Source organism: Hypanus sabinus, chromosome 7, assembly GCF_030144855.1.
Source record: "Hypanus sabinus isolate sHypSab1 chromosome 7, sHypSab1.hap1, whole genome shotgun sequence".
In the NCBI taxonomy this organism is placed as follows: Eukaryota; Metazoa; Chordata; class Chondrichthyes; order Myliobatiformes; family Dasyatidae; genus Hypanus; species Hypanus sabinus.
Window position 1 is genome coordinate 126,373,217 of NC_082712.1, and position 14,493 is coordinate 126,387,709.

At 40.2% G+C, this 14,493-nt stretch overlaps 1 protein-coding gene across 9 annotated transcripts in view; it reads right to left on the reverse strand.

The window, feature by feature from the left end:
* Positions 1-14,493, reverse strand: part of LOC132397161 (protein phosphatase 1 regulatory subunit 12A-like) — a 183,882-nt gene that overhangs the window by 115,601 nt on the left and 53,788 nt on the right. For all 9 annotated transcript variants that reach the window (XM_059975547.1, XM_059975546.1, XM_059975550.1 and 6 more), the window contains exons 2-3: positions 4,824-4,954; positions 1,370-1,488 (exon numbers count right to left, since the gene is read on the reverse strand). In XM_059975547.1, the coding sequence (XP_059831530.1) occupies positions 1,370-1,488; positions 4,824-4,954 (250 nt within the window). The remainder of the gene's footprint in view (positions 1-1,369; positions 1,489-4,823; positions 4,955-14,493) is intronic.

Below are 14,493 nucleotides of genomic sequence, written 5' to 3' on the forward strand. Positions count from 1 at the left end.
AATTGGTCATTGTAAATCGTCCTATGATTAGGCCAGGGTTAAATCAGGGGACTGCCGGATGGCGCAGCTTGAAGGACCAGAAAAGCTCACTCCACACTGTGCCTCAACAAATTATAAAAAATTAAAAATTCTGTCATTCCATCCTGAAAGTTAACCATCAATCTCATCCTCATCATCCATCCATAGCACAAGCTTCTCTCTTCACTACCCCTTTCCTGTGCCTTCTTTTCTCTCTGTCTATCACACACACACACACACACACACACCTACACCTTCAAACACTAAAGCAATGGTCCATGACAGCACAGGAATCTATTGGCAGCTGTCTCAGACATGGGCTTCAAGGAGAAACTGCGGGTTGAGTGAAAACAATAATGGGCTTTAACAGAACCAAACAGACAAATATAATCATATTTTGAGAAATCTACAACTGCTGATTTGTTCTGTCTCAGGGTCAATTTCACAGCACCAATAACCACATCTAAAGAGCATTTTTAAATCACAAGTATTAAGTTACCTCAGTGAAACTTGAGCAGCAACAAAACACGTTTTAAAAAGTAAAACAAAAAATGCCAAAATACCCAAGATGGACGCAGGTTAAAAATGCAGGTTTTAAAGCAAATTTTAAATCGGGGGGGGGGGGGGGGGGGAATGGACGAATAGATAGATACTTTATTGATCCCAAAGGAAATTACAGTGTCACAGTAGCTTTGCAAGTGCACAGATATAAATATTAGAAGAGAAATCAAAATAATAAAAAAATAAGTTACCATAAACAGTCTAACAGGAGGGAGTCATCACTTCCCTGGCTTTTGGTTAACTCTTTATCGAGCATGATGGTCAAGGGTAAGAATGACCTGATAAAGCGCTTTTTGGAGCACCACAGTCTATTACTAAGAGTCCTCCTCTGTTCAGCCAAGGTGGCATGCAAAGAGTGAGAAACATTGTCCAGAATTGCCAGGATTCTCCATAGGGCCCTTTATTCTATCACAGCCTCCAGTGTGTTGAGTTTGACCTCTGAAACACGGCCAGCCTTCCTAATCAGTTTATTGAGCCTGTTAACATCACTTGTGTTGATGCTATTGTAGACAATGTGACTTCATTGGCCTTCTGTATCTAGGGCACCAGCAATGTTGCCTTAGCCGGGTCTAAAAGCTGCGATTGAAATTTAGTAAATATCTGGTCTGTCTTGAAGTAAAGAGTTCAGCTGCCAGATTTGCAGGACTGCTCTCTTAAGCCAAAGTGCACTGAAGTCAACCTTTCTCCACAGATTGGAATTCTCTGTACAATTCGATGGACCTTTGAAGATCATTAATGGTGAAGTGTTGCTTTCTTACCAAAGTGTTACCAAGTTACATGGAGTTCTTACCTTGCTTTTTAATGACTTCCTTCAGCATCTTCTCCATAGCTTCCCCCTGGGCAATGTCAATAGGCAACTCACCCTCACTGTTCACAGATGCCACATTGGCCCGTTGTTTAATTAAGTACCTAGACATGGAATGAAAATATAAATTCAGAGCTAGCGGTCCCAATCTCTACAGAATTCTTAACTGAACTCTTGGTAGGCTCACTTCAGATCTGAGTGTTTGTGCTATGGGCAAATGAAAATGTCCTGCTGAACAAAACAAGCAGAGAAATTTGATCCATAACTAAACTGTGCAGACCCTTGGTCTATTAGAATCATTAAAGTCTTGAAACCCGGTTTTACTCTAATCACAGTTGCCTACATTAGAATCATATATTTCTATGCCTTGGCTATTTAAGATCTGACTAAATGCCTCTTCATTCTTGTCACTCTATCTGATTGCAGTACCTCCTCAGAAAGCTAGCTTCAGATATCAACCACTTTGAGTAAAAGCTTTCTTCTCAGATGCTCTTTAAAACTCCATTCTCTCATCTTAAAACTACATTTTTGACAGCCCCCCCCATGGGAAAAGGAAGGATTTTGAGGACTCACCCTACCTTTGCTTCTCATAATCAGGTCACATCTGATAATACATCTATCACGTCACCACTCAGCTTTCTTGACTCCAAGGAAAACAAGTCTCGCCTATCCAATCTCTCCCTATTACTGATGTGCTCCAGTACAGACAGCATCTTGGTGAATCTCCTCTGCACTCACTGCAGCGCAATCACAACCTTCCAATTGTGTGGCAACCAGAAATGCACGTTACGCTAACTGCATCCATACCAGTGTTCAGTAAAGATACATCATTCTGTCCCAACTCTCATATCCAATGTCCCAACCAGCAAGGCAGACATGCCCTACGCCGTCTTCACCACCCTTTTGACCTTAAGTTAATGATGGACTTGGTCTCCAAGTCCCTTTGTTCATCATTGTTCCTCTCACTTAGTATATGTAGTATGGTCTCTGCTTATTTGGATTTCCGAAGTGCATTACCTTGCCCCTGCCAGGAGTAAATTCCACCTGTCAATTCTCTGCCCAACTTTCTGTCTGATCTACACCCTACTGTAGCCTTCAACAACCTTCCTTGCTCACCACATCACCAACTTTAATGTCATCCACAATTTTTTAAAATCACACCTCATTCCATCGATCGAAGCTAATTTATTTGTTCTCTGTACTGTTCCTTCCTTGTCACCTTTTACCTTACTGGCTTGTGCTTCCATTTCAAGATCCTAAACTTAAATTTCATCTGAGTTGTGGTGAGCTCGGGCATTGCCATACAGTTATAGGTAGTGTGCAAAAGTCTTTTGGCACATGTTAAAAAATTCTGTAAAGCGAAGATGCTTTCAAAAATAATGGCATTAAAAGTTTTTAATTATCAAAAAGTATAATACTAAGAACATTAAAGAGAAAAAAACTGAATATAATCAATATTTGGTGTGACTACCCTTTGCCTTTAAAAAATGGATCAATTCTCTTAGGTACAATGCTGTGCAGTTTTATAAGAAAACATCTGTAGGCTGTTCCAAGCATCTTGGAGAACTTGCCACAGTTCTTCTGCAAACTTTAGCTTTCTCACTTGCTTCTGTCTCTCCAGGTAATGCCAGATAGACTTGATGATGTTGAGATCAGATCTCTAAGGAGGCCACACCATCTGTTGCAGAATTCCTTGTTCTTCTATTCACTGAAGATAGTTCTTCATGACCTTGGCCGTATGTTTGGGATTACTGTCCCGCTGCAGAATGAAGTTGTGACCAATCAGATGCCTCCTTGATGGTAATGCATAATGGATGAGAATCTGCTTGTAACTCTCGGCATTGTTTCTGATCAGATCACTTTTGACTCCATCGACTGAGAGCATTTGTCACCATTGTTCAGCACACCAGTCCGTGTGCTTTTGTGCTTCGGTGAGTCTCTTGTGACCACTTCAGAGAATAGCTCTTTAGCACCAACTCTTCCACAAAGTTCATTTCTGACAAGACTTCCCCAGACTGTAGAGGAGTGTATTTGGGTTCCAGTGGTTTCTGTGAGTTCAGAGCTGATTATCAGTACCAAACTTCTTCCAACTTATAGGGGACGTCAATTTGATGTATTTCTCACCTGCAGTACACAGTTTTTGTTGCCAACCACTGTGTTTATGGTCCTCAACCTTGCATGTTTCTTAGTGCTTCTTCTGAAGAGCTTGGACAGCACATCTTGAAATTCCTGTTTGCCACAACATTTCTCCTTGGGAGAGGCCTTGTTGATGCAGAATGACCACCTTGTATCTAGTTGCTATTCTCACTCTTGTCATGGTGTAACAATTGATGATTTGAAAGGTTAAACTGTCACATCTGTCCCACCCTCACCTTTTAGTTTGGTTGTCCTTCATTCAGTCTGATTCCTTCTGCACCCATTTCTGTTTGAGTTAATCAGTTTAGTTCACTCAACTTAATATATCACTGATCACTAGCACCTGTTTGTTATATTGCGGAATAGGGAAATAGCAAGGAAATTAAGTAAATATTCAGCATATCTCTTCAGAAAAACAAACAGAAAACTTTTGCAAAATAGTGGAGAACTAGAAGCGTGGAATGAGTGTATGGAGAAATTGGTACCAGTGGGAAAACAAAGTTTTGGTGAAATGAAAGAAGTAAAAATTGATGAATCTCCAAAACACGAGGAACCACATCACTGAAGGTTGTTGCAATGGAGATACTGGATAGGTTGGTTATCATCTTCCAAAATTTCATAGATTCTAGAATTGTTCCCAGAGACTGGATAGTAACAATGGCAAGCCTACTATTTAGGGATGGAGTAGTTAGCCTTGCATCAGAGGAGAAAAATTGACAGAAAGCAGAATTACTGTTTATACAGTGAGAGGTGGAAAGCTATTGTTCACAGAGCCCCACATATCATTGTGAGATTCATGTACAGGTGCAGGAAGCAAAAAGGAAGGGAAAGAATATGCTGTGCTTTACCTCATGAGGGCTTGAGTACGAGAATGGAAATGTCTTGCGCCAATAACGCGAGAGCCCCAGTGGGACCACTCCTAAAATACCCTGTGCAAGTCCAGCCCCAGAATCAGGTTTAATAGCACTGACATACGTCCTGAAATTTGTTGTTTTGTGGCAGTAGTACATAGCAATTACAGGATTAAAATATTATAAATTACAATTTAAAAATCTATGAAATTAAATTAAGTAATGCAAAAAGAGACGGAAAAAGTGTTCCTGAGCTCATTGTCCATTCAAAGATCTAGATTATGTACAACTATCTGTGCAATTGTTTATTTCAGAATCCTAAACCAGTTTTGCTCAAAGTGTGAACCAAAGTACAAAGTAAAGAAGGTTAGAAACTGGAGGTGCAAGCTAAGTTCATGTTAATTGAGGAATCTGCTCATGTGCTAATGACAATTAATTAGTTCCATACTCACTCCGTGATCTCCATGAAGCCACAGGAGGCTGCTGCGTGTAGGGCTGTCCAGCCCTCGTTGTCAGGCTGATTGACATTGGCGCCATGCTCCAGCAGAAAAGTAACCATACTCAGGTTTTCATCGATGCAGGCCTGTCAGTGAGGAAGAGGCAACAGTGAGTGTGCAGTCTTCTGCTGTTGCCTGTCTAGAAAAAAAATACTCTCAGCCACCTCTTCCTACTTGGTTAGATACAAACATTCAATTTCAATTACCTTAAAATCTCCTACAGTCCTGTCATTATGCACATAGGACAGAAACATAACTGATACCAGAGACTGAATTTCACTGCTATACAGTATTTCCAACAGAATTGCTTACAGCTTTATGGCGTAGAAAAAGATGGCTTTCCGGGCACGTGTAACAAAGTTTTTATTCTAATATTGGTGAAACAAACTAAATAATTTATGGATAAAAGAAAGTGCATAAATGAGCAAGCACATCACGTTTTGTCAGTCGCTTAAATGGAGAAATAAATGAAAGTGGAAGAGACAGGTATCAATTAACTGAAATGATATGCACTGAATTAAATGCATCATCCGAGCAGGAGACCGATCTGCCAAGGCTAAGAGAGTACTGGGACCTGTTTAATTGTAATATATAAAATGATTTGTTCAGGAAACTACAGCAATAGAAAAAGACAATTTAATAATACTAAATGGCAGTTCTATTTAACAATCTTTAGTAATGCTAGTTGGCAAAACATATCCTCTGAAGGATATCACATTTTATTTTCCAGCCTGGGTTGAGAGCTGACCTGAATGCTATTTCAGCAGAAGCTGAAAGCATAACCGAAGTTTGTTATATTCCCTGAAAAGGACCAGAGACTCAAATTTTTAAAAAAAGCTTTGAGTTGGTGCCAGAGAGCCACGGTGCTGAGGGCCTACACTTTATTAAGAACCACATTGAGGGGGGGTTCAGGAGTTGGCCAAGTGCAGCAGGATTGAAGCCAAAGGAATAGGACAGGCCTTCAGAGGACCCAGAATGCAGGCAAAGCTCAGTAGTGGGGGCTGCCAAGTCTTGTACGATACATTCCTGAACACTTGGGTGACCTGATATAGAAGCACATGCCATCTGTTCACTGTTTGCAAAATGTTATTCCGTTTACCTTGTTTGAGAGTCTTAATATCACGAGGATCCAATTAAAACTAGGCTTTTGTTTAAAAATGAGATAAATCAAATGAACATAAAGGAAAGATTTATAAGTTATGTTCTTCGAGTATCAGCAATGTTTAAATAAAAATTATTTCTGCAATATTTCGACAGTATTGACCAGAACAAGAGCAGCTAAGCACTACTGATTCAACAAAATTATCAACTCACAGGATACAGTATTATTGCTTTCAGTTTCCTTTCCCTTCTAAGCATAGCTTTATAACACAGTGTTTTATCAATTCTCTATGTCAGTGCACGCAATTCTAGATCCCCTAAGTCCCCAACTCCCTCCTTATTTGGTGTTTCTCTTCTCCCTATCCCAACTCGCTGGGCATCTCTCTATCTCTTGTGGTGTAGATCATGCAGCCGGTATGAAAGGATAAAAAATGGTAGGCAGACACGATAGGGACTTTGACAGTGCTTTATGTGGATATTTTGCAAACACTTGCATGTGATTCTTATTAATACCAGCATTACTTCAGACATAACACAGTACTTTCAAAAGTTTTCTGGTGAACTCGTTAAATTTCAAGGGAATACCTTGGTGCAAAACGAGGAAGAATCGAAAAGAAAGCATTTATTCTTTAAATAGTGAGAAACCATTGGATATTTGTGCTCAGAAAGATCTGGACACCCTGACATCATTAATGTAAAGTTAGCATGCAAACACTATGCATGACTAAGGCAGCGAATGAGGTCCTGCTTTATATCGGAAGAAGGAACAGCAGAATAAGTAAATCTTGCTGTAATCTTGGTCGGGGCCCAAATACATCCACACCTGCTGATCTGTGGAAAGTTTTAGTCTCCTTATTCACATTCCAATATGTTTGCCCAGAGACACTCCAGAGAAAGTTCACTGGAGTGTCTCTGGGACAGTTGTCTACTGAAGAATAATTGAGCAGAAAGGTGCCTAACTCTCTGGTGTTTCGGAGGAAAGAGAGACTTCCAAAAGCCTTGCCATGGTGGATATTCTGAGGGTATTTCCTCTGGCTGAGGGAGTATAGAAGATGACCAGAGCATCAGGTCAAGAGGTCAACCACTTGAGTCTGAAATGGGGACATATTTCTTCTTTCAAATAGCTGAAATTCTTTAACGAACTAGTCACTGAACATATTGTGAACTTTATTGTCATTTAACTACATACCTGTATATAACATAAATAATGTATATAGAAACTGGACATTTCTTCAAGTGAGGGCGTAAAGCACATAACGTAAGATAACTTATGAAGGTAAGGATAAAATCTACAGAAATAGGGTGCTGGAATTGATGTGCACAGTATATTTAATAGCCATCAGCATTTTCCAATCATAACAAAGACGTAGAGGACATGGACGAACTATTACACCCAGGGACAGAGTGTTTGCTGCATCTGAACACACCACCAGCTTTGAAACTGCAGCAGAACCCATAGTTCAGATCAGCCAAGCCACAACTTGGGATAGTAGACTCAAGGGGCCAAATGGCCACCCATGTCCCCATCATTTCTCAATCACTGTTATAGGTGCTGGCTCCCGCTGGACTGGCCAAGAAGATAAAACCACAGCGCTACAACACACACTGAATATCAACTGGCTTACTTATTATGGAAGATACCAAAGATAATTCAAAACTACCTTTATTTATCAGATGGATATGTGCACTCACCCAAAAAGAACTGTTCCTTTTGATCAGAAATGGAACCCTGACCAACTTTGTCCCTAGCCTTGCTCAGGGTAATAGAGATCAGATTTGGTCCCTTGAATGACAACCCATTTAATTGAGACCACAGGGAGAAACTGAGTTCAGACTGGCTCATGCATAGAAAGTTCAGAGAAAATTCATTACCGAAGTCTATATAAAGCATTGAGGTTCATGTTCTTACTCGTAAATACAAGAAACATAATGGACTGTGACAAACGGGAGGGGGAAAGTGGGATGAGGGGGGAGACGGGGGGGGGGAACGAGGGGAGGAATAGCAGGGGGACGAGGGGGAAGAATTAGTGAAGAAGGAAGCCGTTAAGAAAGCCAGGCAGAGGGTGGGGAATGGAGGAGGCCCACGAGTGCAGAGGAAAGCATTGCAATGGAGAAGTCACAGCGGAGCCAGTGATACAATGAACATTTAAGGCAGCAGTGAAATGATAAAAACTATGAGCGGTTACCAGCAATCCACTAGAATGAAGCAAGTTAAATCCACTTCTATCAGGAAGGTGCAACCGAACAGGACCCCCAAAAGTAACCATCTGTCTGGAATATCTCAACAATTCTATTTGAAGAGATTGCAAAGTGTTTGTACTTCAGGTGGTGTTCTGGGGTGAGAAAGATGAGACCTGCCTGGCTAAAGTGGAAACGGTATCAATAGGGTCAAGGAAGTAACTGGTTTCCTGCTGCAAAAAGAATGCGATGAAACTGCACCGGGATACTCTTGATATTTTTCCTTTATCTGCTCATCTCATGAAGCTACCCCTTGCCTTGGAGACTGGGCAATATCATTCTCCTGCGTACAATTATGAATAACGAAGATGACAGACAGCATCAACATCAGTGAAAATCACCGAGAGAATGACAGCAGATACAAAGCAGTAAGGAGGTGGAGAACTGATCAAAGTGACATCAATTTAAAATGAAGGCAAGGAAAAAAATCAAATAATTCGCTGCCTATTATAGAAAGCTACGAAGTATTTCTAAAGCTGACAATAAGAGTAATATTGATATATTGTTTAATCAGTGGAATTTATTTGAAACCTCACAAATATCACTGAAATAACTATTTTTTCCAAAACAATTGGAGCGGCACAGTAGTGTAGTGGTTAGCACAGAGCTTTACACAGGCATCCCACCTCTCCCGGAAGTTCCGCGAGTCTCCCTCATATTGATAATGGCTACCTGACGCCTGCAAATTATATACAATATCCCAGAAATCGATTTTTTTGAGAGGGACTGGGAGAGGAAGAGCAAGAGGGAGAAGGAGCACCCTGATTGGTCTCTCTTCGTGCTATCAGTTTTCTCTGTGGGTGGGCTTTATAGTCAACCTCAAAAATAATGACAATGTTGCTCGCTGCACTGTTTGCAACAGTGACTTTTCTATCGGCCATGTTAGGTTAAAATGTAAAAGACGTGTTGAGGTGAGTTTAACAGGTGTCATTCATTCATTGACATAGCTAACATTATTTAAGCTACCTGGCTAGCTGCTAAGGAGCTACTCTATTGATGTCCTACGTGATGAGGCCAAACTAATAGAATAAAAAAATGATTCCATGATAATATAAGCATATATTTTAATGTCACATTTTCTGCATATAACCAAATTGGTTTACAGATTAGACAAAATCACTAAACAAAGTATTATGTACACCCTTGAAGATCGACTGGGGTGGGGGGGGGGATATGGGGCTGTGGGGGACGGGGGTGCTACCTCCCTGAAATGAGTTTTTGCAGGGTGGGATGTCTGTTTACAGTACAGGTGATCCAGGTTCAATCCCCGCCGTTGCATGGGTTTCCTCTGGGCGATCCACTTTCCTCTCACAGCCCAAAGTTATACCAGTTGGTAGGTTAATTGGTCATTTTAAATTGTCAGGGGTCATTAAATCAGATCATTGTTGGACGGCGCAGCTCGTAAGGCCTATTCATGCAGTATTTCAATGTCTTTTAGTCTTACTCAAGAAATAGGGCTGTCCAGTAGAGAATCTAAGTGCAATGAGTCCATAGACTTTGCAAGTTATCAAGAGGCTCAGTATTTTTAAAACAAAACTGGATACGCACACTTCCCCCAAAAGGAACTGTTACTCTTGAAGAGAAATGGAACGTTGACCAACTTTGCAATCACCAAGAAGTAACAGCCAAGGGCCCTGGTGCTCTGCCCTGGGTTGGAACTGACTGAGTTAGAATTCCAAGTTGGATGTGAGATAACTAGACAGGTCTTCACTTATGTCTTTATAATTCCCTACCTCAGTGGTTACATGAGTGATCAGATGTTAGGTTTCTTGGAAAATCTAGGCAATACCAGTCAAAGAGTGGGAGGATAGAACAGGAAGATGAAGTAATGTTAGATGATTGACTATAACCACATCAAATGCTGAAGTAAGACAAACTAATCAACTCACTCCAAATCAGGTTACATGATTTATTTACTGATTAATTTGTTTGTTGAGATAAAGTGCAGAATAGACCGTTCCGGGCCTTCAAGTCACACTGCCCAATTTAATCTGTGCCTAATCACGGAACAATTTACAATGACCAATTAACCAACCAACAATGTCTGGACTACAGGAGGAAACCAGAGCACCCAGAGAAAACCCATGCTGTCACAGGGAGAATGTACAAACTCCTTACAGGCAGTGGCGGGAATTGAACCCACGTCGCCTATACTGTAAAGCGTTGTGCTAACCACTGCGCTACCATACCACCCTACATCCTTGTTTTCCTGCTTTTCTTTCCTACTCTCATCTCTCCATATGCGAGCTGTTCTTATGCTCAGTTACCCTGACTTATCTCATTCAATTATGGACTTCAGCCAGGGGAAACAACTTTTAACCCTTCTTGCTGAAGGTTGAAGAAGCTGAACGATCCCAGCTTCCCTGGTTACTCCAAACACTCGCAATATTGCAGCACGAAGAATATTCCCATCACTATTCTCCCAGCAATATTCCTCATGCACAGGATCTGATATTTTGTTCCATGTTTGGCCTAACCAGCAACCAGAATATCAAACAAAGCTATCTTCTTGCATTCTATTCATATTAAGTCAAGATTCTATGTATGTTTTTGAAGCTTTCTTGATATGCAATGTCTTGAGAAAGTACTCCACCCCCACAACTATTTTCATATTTTACTCTCCCATTTTCTAAATTTAAAATATATTGAGGTGGGACTTTTTGATTCAATGTACAAAACATTGTGTATCATGTCAAATCAGAAGAAAAATTCCAAAACCTGTCAACTACGTACTAAAAATCGCAGAGCAAAATTGTGATGCTGAAAGGGTACCCATCCCTTTTGTAAATACTATGCTAACTTTCCTCAGGTGCAATATACTATATTACCTTACCAACTTACTCAATTTGTTGATGTAGAAAATTGGAGCATCACCTGCCACCTATTTTCAATGAATGCATAAGAATACCACACCCCCACACTTCTCTGTAAGGTCCAATAGAATGGTAGACTTTCAACAGACCAAACCAAAAGACAATAAAAGAGCATTCAAGACAAATCATGGAAATGGTACTGTAAAGAAGTGGAAGAAGGTCTTGCGGCCAGATGAGACCAAAGAGGAAGTCTTTGGCCTCAACACTATATGGCACATGTGGCGTAAATCTAAGATCGTGCATCAGCCATGTAACACCAACCCTACTGTGAAGTATAGTGAAGGTACCATCATGCTCCTCAATACCCGAAGCCTGGACTGACACCTTGCCCTATTATCTTGTTTATTATTTATTGTAATGCCTGCACTGTTCTTGTGCACTTTATGTAGTCCTGTGTAGGTCCGTAGTCTAGTGTAATTGTTGTTTTTTTCATGTAGTTCAGTCTAGTTTTTGTACTGTGTCATGTAACACCATGGTCCTGAAAAATATCTCATTTTTACTATGTACTGTACCAGCAGTTATGGTCCAAATGACAATAAAAGTGACTTGACTTTACTTGATGCTACGGGGATGATTTTCAGCAGCAGGAATTGGAAATCTGGTCAGGATTGATTAGAAGATGAATGCTGCTAAATACAGAGAGATCATAGATTAAAATTTTCTAGCCTCTGCCAGAAAGCTTAAATTGGGGAGGAAGTCCATCTTTGAACAGGACGGCGGCTGCCAGAGCAACCAAGGATTGGCTTCAAATGAAGAAAATTGATGTCCTTGAGTGGCCCAAAGTCCAGACCTGAACCCGATTAAACATCTCTGGCCAGACCTCAAGATTGTTGTCCACCACTTCTCTCCAACTAACCAGGCGCAGCTTGAGCAATTTTGCAAGGAGAAATGGGCAAATCTTGCTCCAACACGTTGTGCAAACTTAATAGGGACATCCAGTAAATCTACTGGCTGTAATAGCTGCAAGAGCTGATTCAACTAAGTACTGAGCAACGGGGGAAATGAAAACTTTTGAAATGCTGTCATTTCAATTTTTGAATTTTTAGTTTTTCATGATTTACAATTTCCCTATTTTTTGGGGCTCTACTGTAAAAAAAGGAGCATGTGATTCACAAATAAAAGTTCTCAGCTAAATTTATCAAAATTCCTGGTTACAATAGTCATTTATGTGAACAAAGGGTCGTGGGCTGAATATCTTTACAAGGCCCACATTATATATTATATTATAAATATAGCGACACAATCTCTTTGCTTCTGTAGCCCCTTCAGAACTGTGTAATTCAATTGAAACTTCATATTTTTATTATCTGCATTACATAATCTTTCTCTGCATTAAACTGAATCTACCATTATCTTCCACTTCAGAAACAGAATTCAGTTTTACTATCACCAGCATATGTCATGAAATTTGTTCTTTTGCAGCAGCAATACATTACAATATATAATATAAACTATAAAAATAATTAAAATAACAAGGAAGTGTATACAGTGGAATCTGGTTAATTGGGACACATCAGGACCAGTACATTTTGTCCCAATTAAGTGGCTGCCCCAATTAGCCACAGTTTCATGGAAATAATAAAATGTATAAAAAGACCAACTACACTTAACTGTGCCGCAAATTATGCATTTAAGTAAAATACAGAACAAATTATAATACTACCATACTACTGCAAATAATGTATTAGTCCGTAATAATAATTGATGGAGGTGTTCATTCAGTGTACGCCAATCAGTGCAGACACCTAGTGCAGATAATGGACTGTCTTCATAAAACGCTTTCAACAAATGCATCCTCCAAATCTTCACTTTCATTGTAATATTCAAGATGATTGTTGATACCATCAAATTCTTCGTAGTTCCTAAATTGTTCAAGTCGTGAAATTGTTAAATTTTCACTCCTGGCCATTTCTGGCATCTCCAAGCCTGAAAGCTTGAAACCACAGTGATAAAACAGTTCCAAATTATCTTGCTGCGTAATTCTCACCAACTATCAGTGACAAAAAATTGTCACTTTTTGAACACAAATGCATGAAACTATTTAAAAACTGTTCACTCTAAGCGCAATGTTGTTTCTAACAGACACTCAAATGCATGCAAGTAATGATGGTTAAAAACGGTTCAGCAGCAGTCTCCTGTCCCAATTAAGTGGCATTGTGCCCCAAATAAACAAAAGGGAATTCCAGCTATTTGCTCCATCTGTTTTTATTCTTGAAGAGTTGTCCCAAATAAACCACAGCCCCGATTAACCAACAGCCCAATTTAACAAGGATTCTGCATCTCCAATCATTAAGAACTAACCCCCCTCCACCCCTACGGCATGCCTTCTTCTGATTGCTACCATCAAGGAAGAGAAATGGGAGACTGAAGACACACAATCAACATTTCAGGAACAGCTTCATCTCTCCACCATCAGATTTCTGAATGAACAACAAATCCATGCACACTAACTCACCATATTTTCCCCCTTTTTGAATACTTATTGAATAAGGAAGCCACTGTATATACAAAAATTACATAAATAGTGCAAAAAGAGAGGGAAAATATAGTGAGGTAGAGTGAAGCTGTATTTCGTTAGGAGTTTGAGGAGAATTCGTCTGTCACCAAAGACACTTGCAAATTCCTACGGATGTATCATGAAGAGTATTCTAACAGGTTGCATCACTGTCTGGTATGGAGCAGCCACTGCATAGGATTATAAAAAGCTGCAGAAAGTTGTAAGCTCAGCCAAGTCCATCATGGGCATGAACTTCACTGGCATTGAGTACATCTTAAAAAGGTGATGCTCAAAAATGCGGCATCAATCATAAAACCATAGGACATAGGAGCAGAATTAGGCCATTCAGCCAAACAAGTCTGCTCCAACACTTCATCATGGCCAATTTATTATCCCTCTCAACCCCATTCTTATGCCTTTGGCACCCTGACTAATCAAGAAGCTATGAAGCTCTGCTTTAGATATACTCAATTAGCCCTCCACAGCCACCTGTAGTGATGAATTCCACAGATCCACTACTGTCTGACTAAAGAAATTCTTCATCTTCTCTGTTTTGTCCCTCTGGTCGTAGACTCACCCACTATTAGAAACTTCCTCCCTGCATCCACTCTATCCAAGTCTTTCAATATTCAATAGGGTTCAATGAGATCTAATCTCCTGCAAGGACAGGCCCAGAGCATCAAGCGTTCCATGGGGTCCATGTACATTAACGCTTTCTTTCTCAAAAACTTCCTCTGAACCGTCTCTAATGTGAGCATATCTTTTATTAGAAAAGGGGTCCAAAACTGCTCACAATACTCCAAGTATGGTCTGACCAATGCCTTACAAAGCCTCAACATTACATCCTTGCTCTTATATTCTAGTCCTCTCAAAATGAATAATAACATTGCCTATGCCTTCCTTACCACCGACTCAA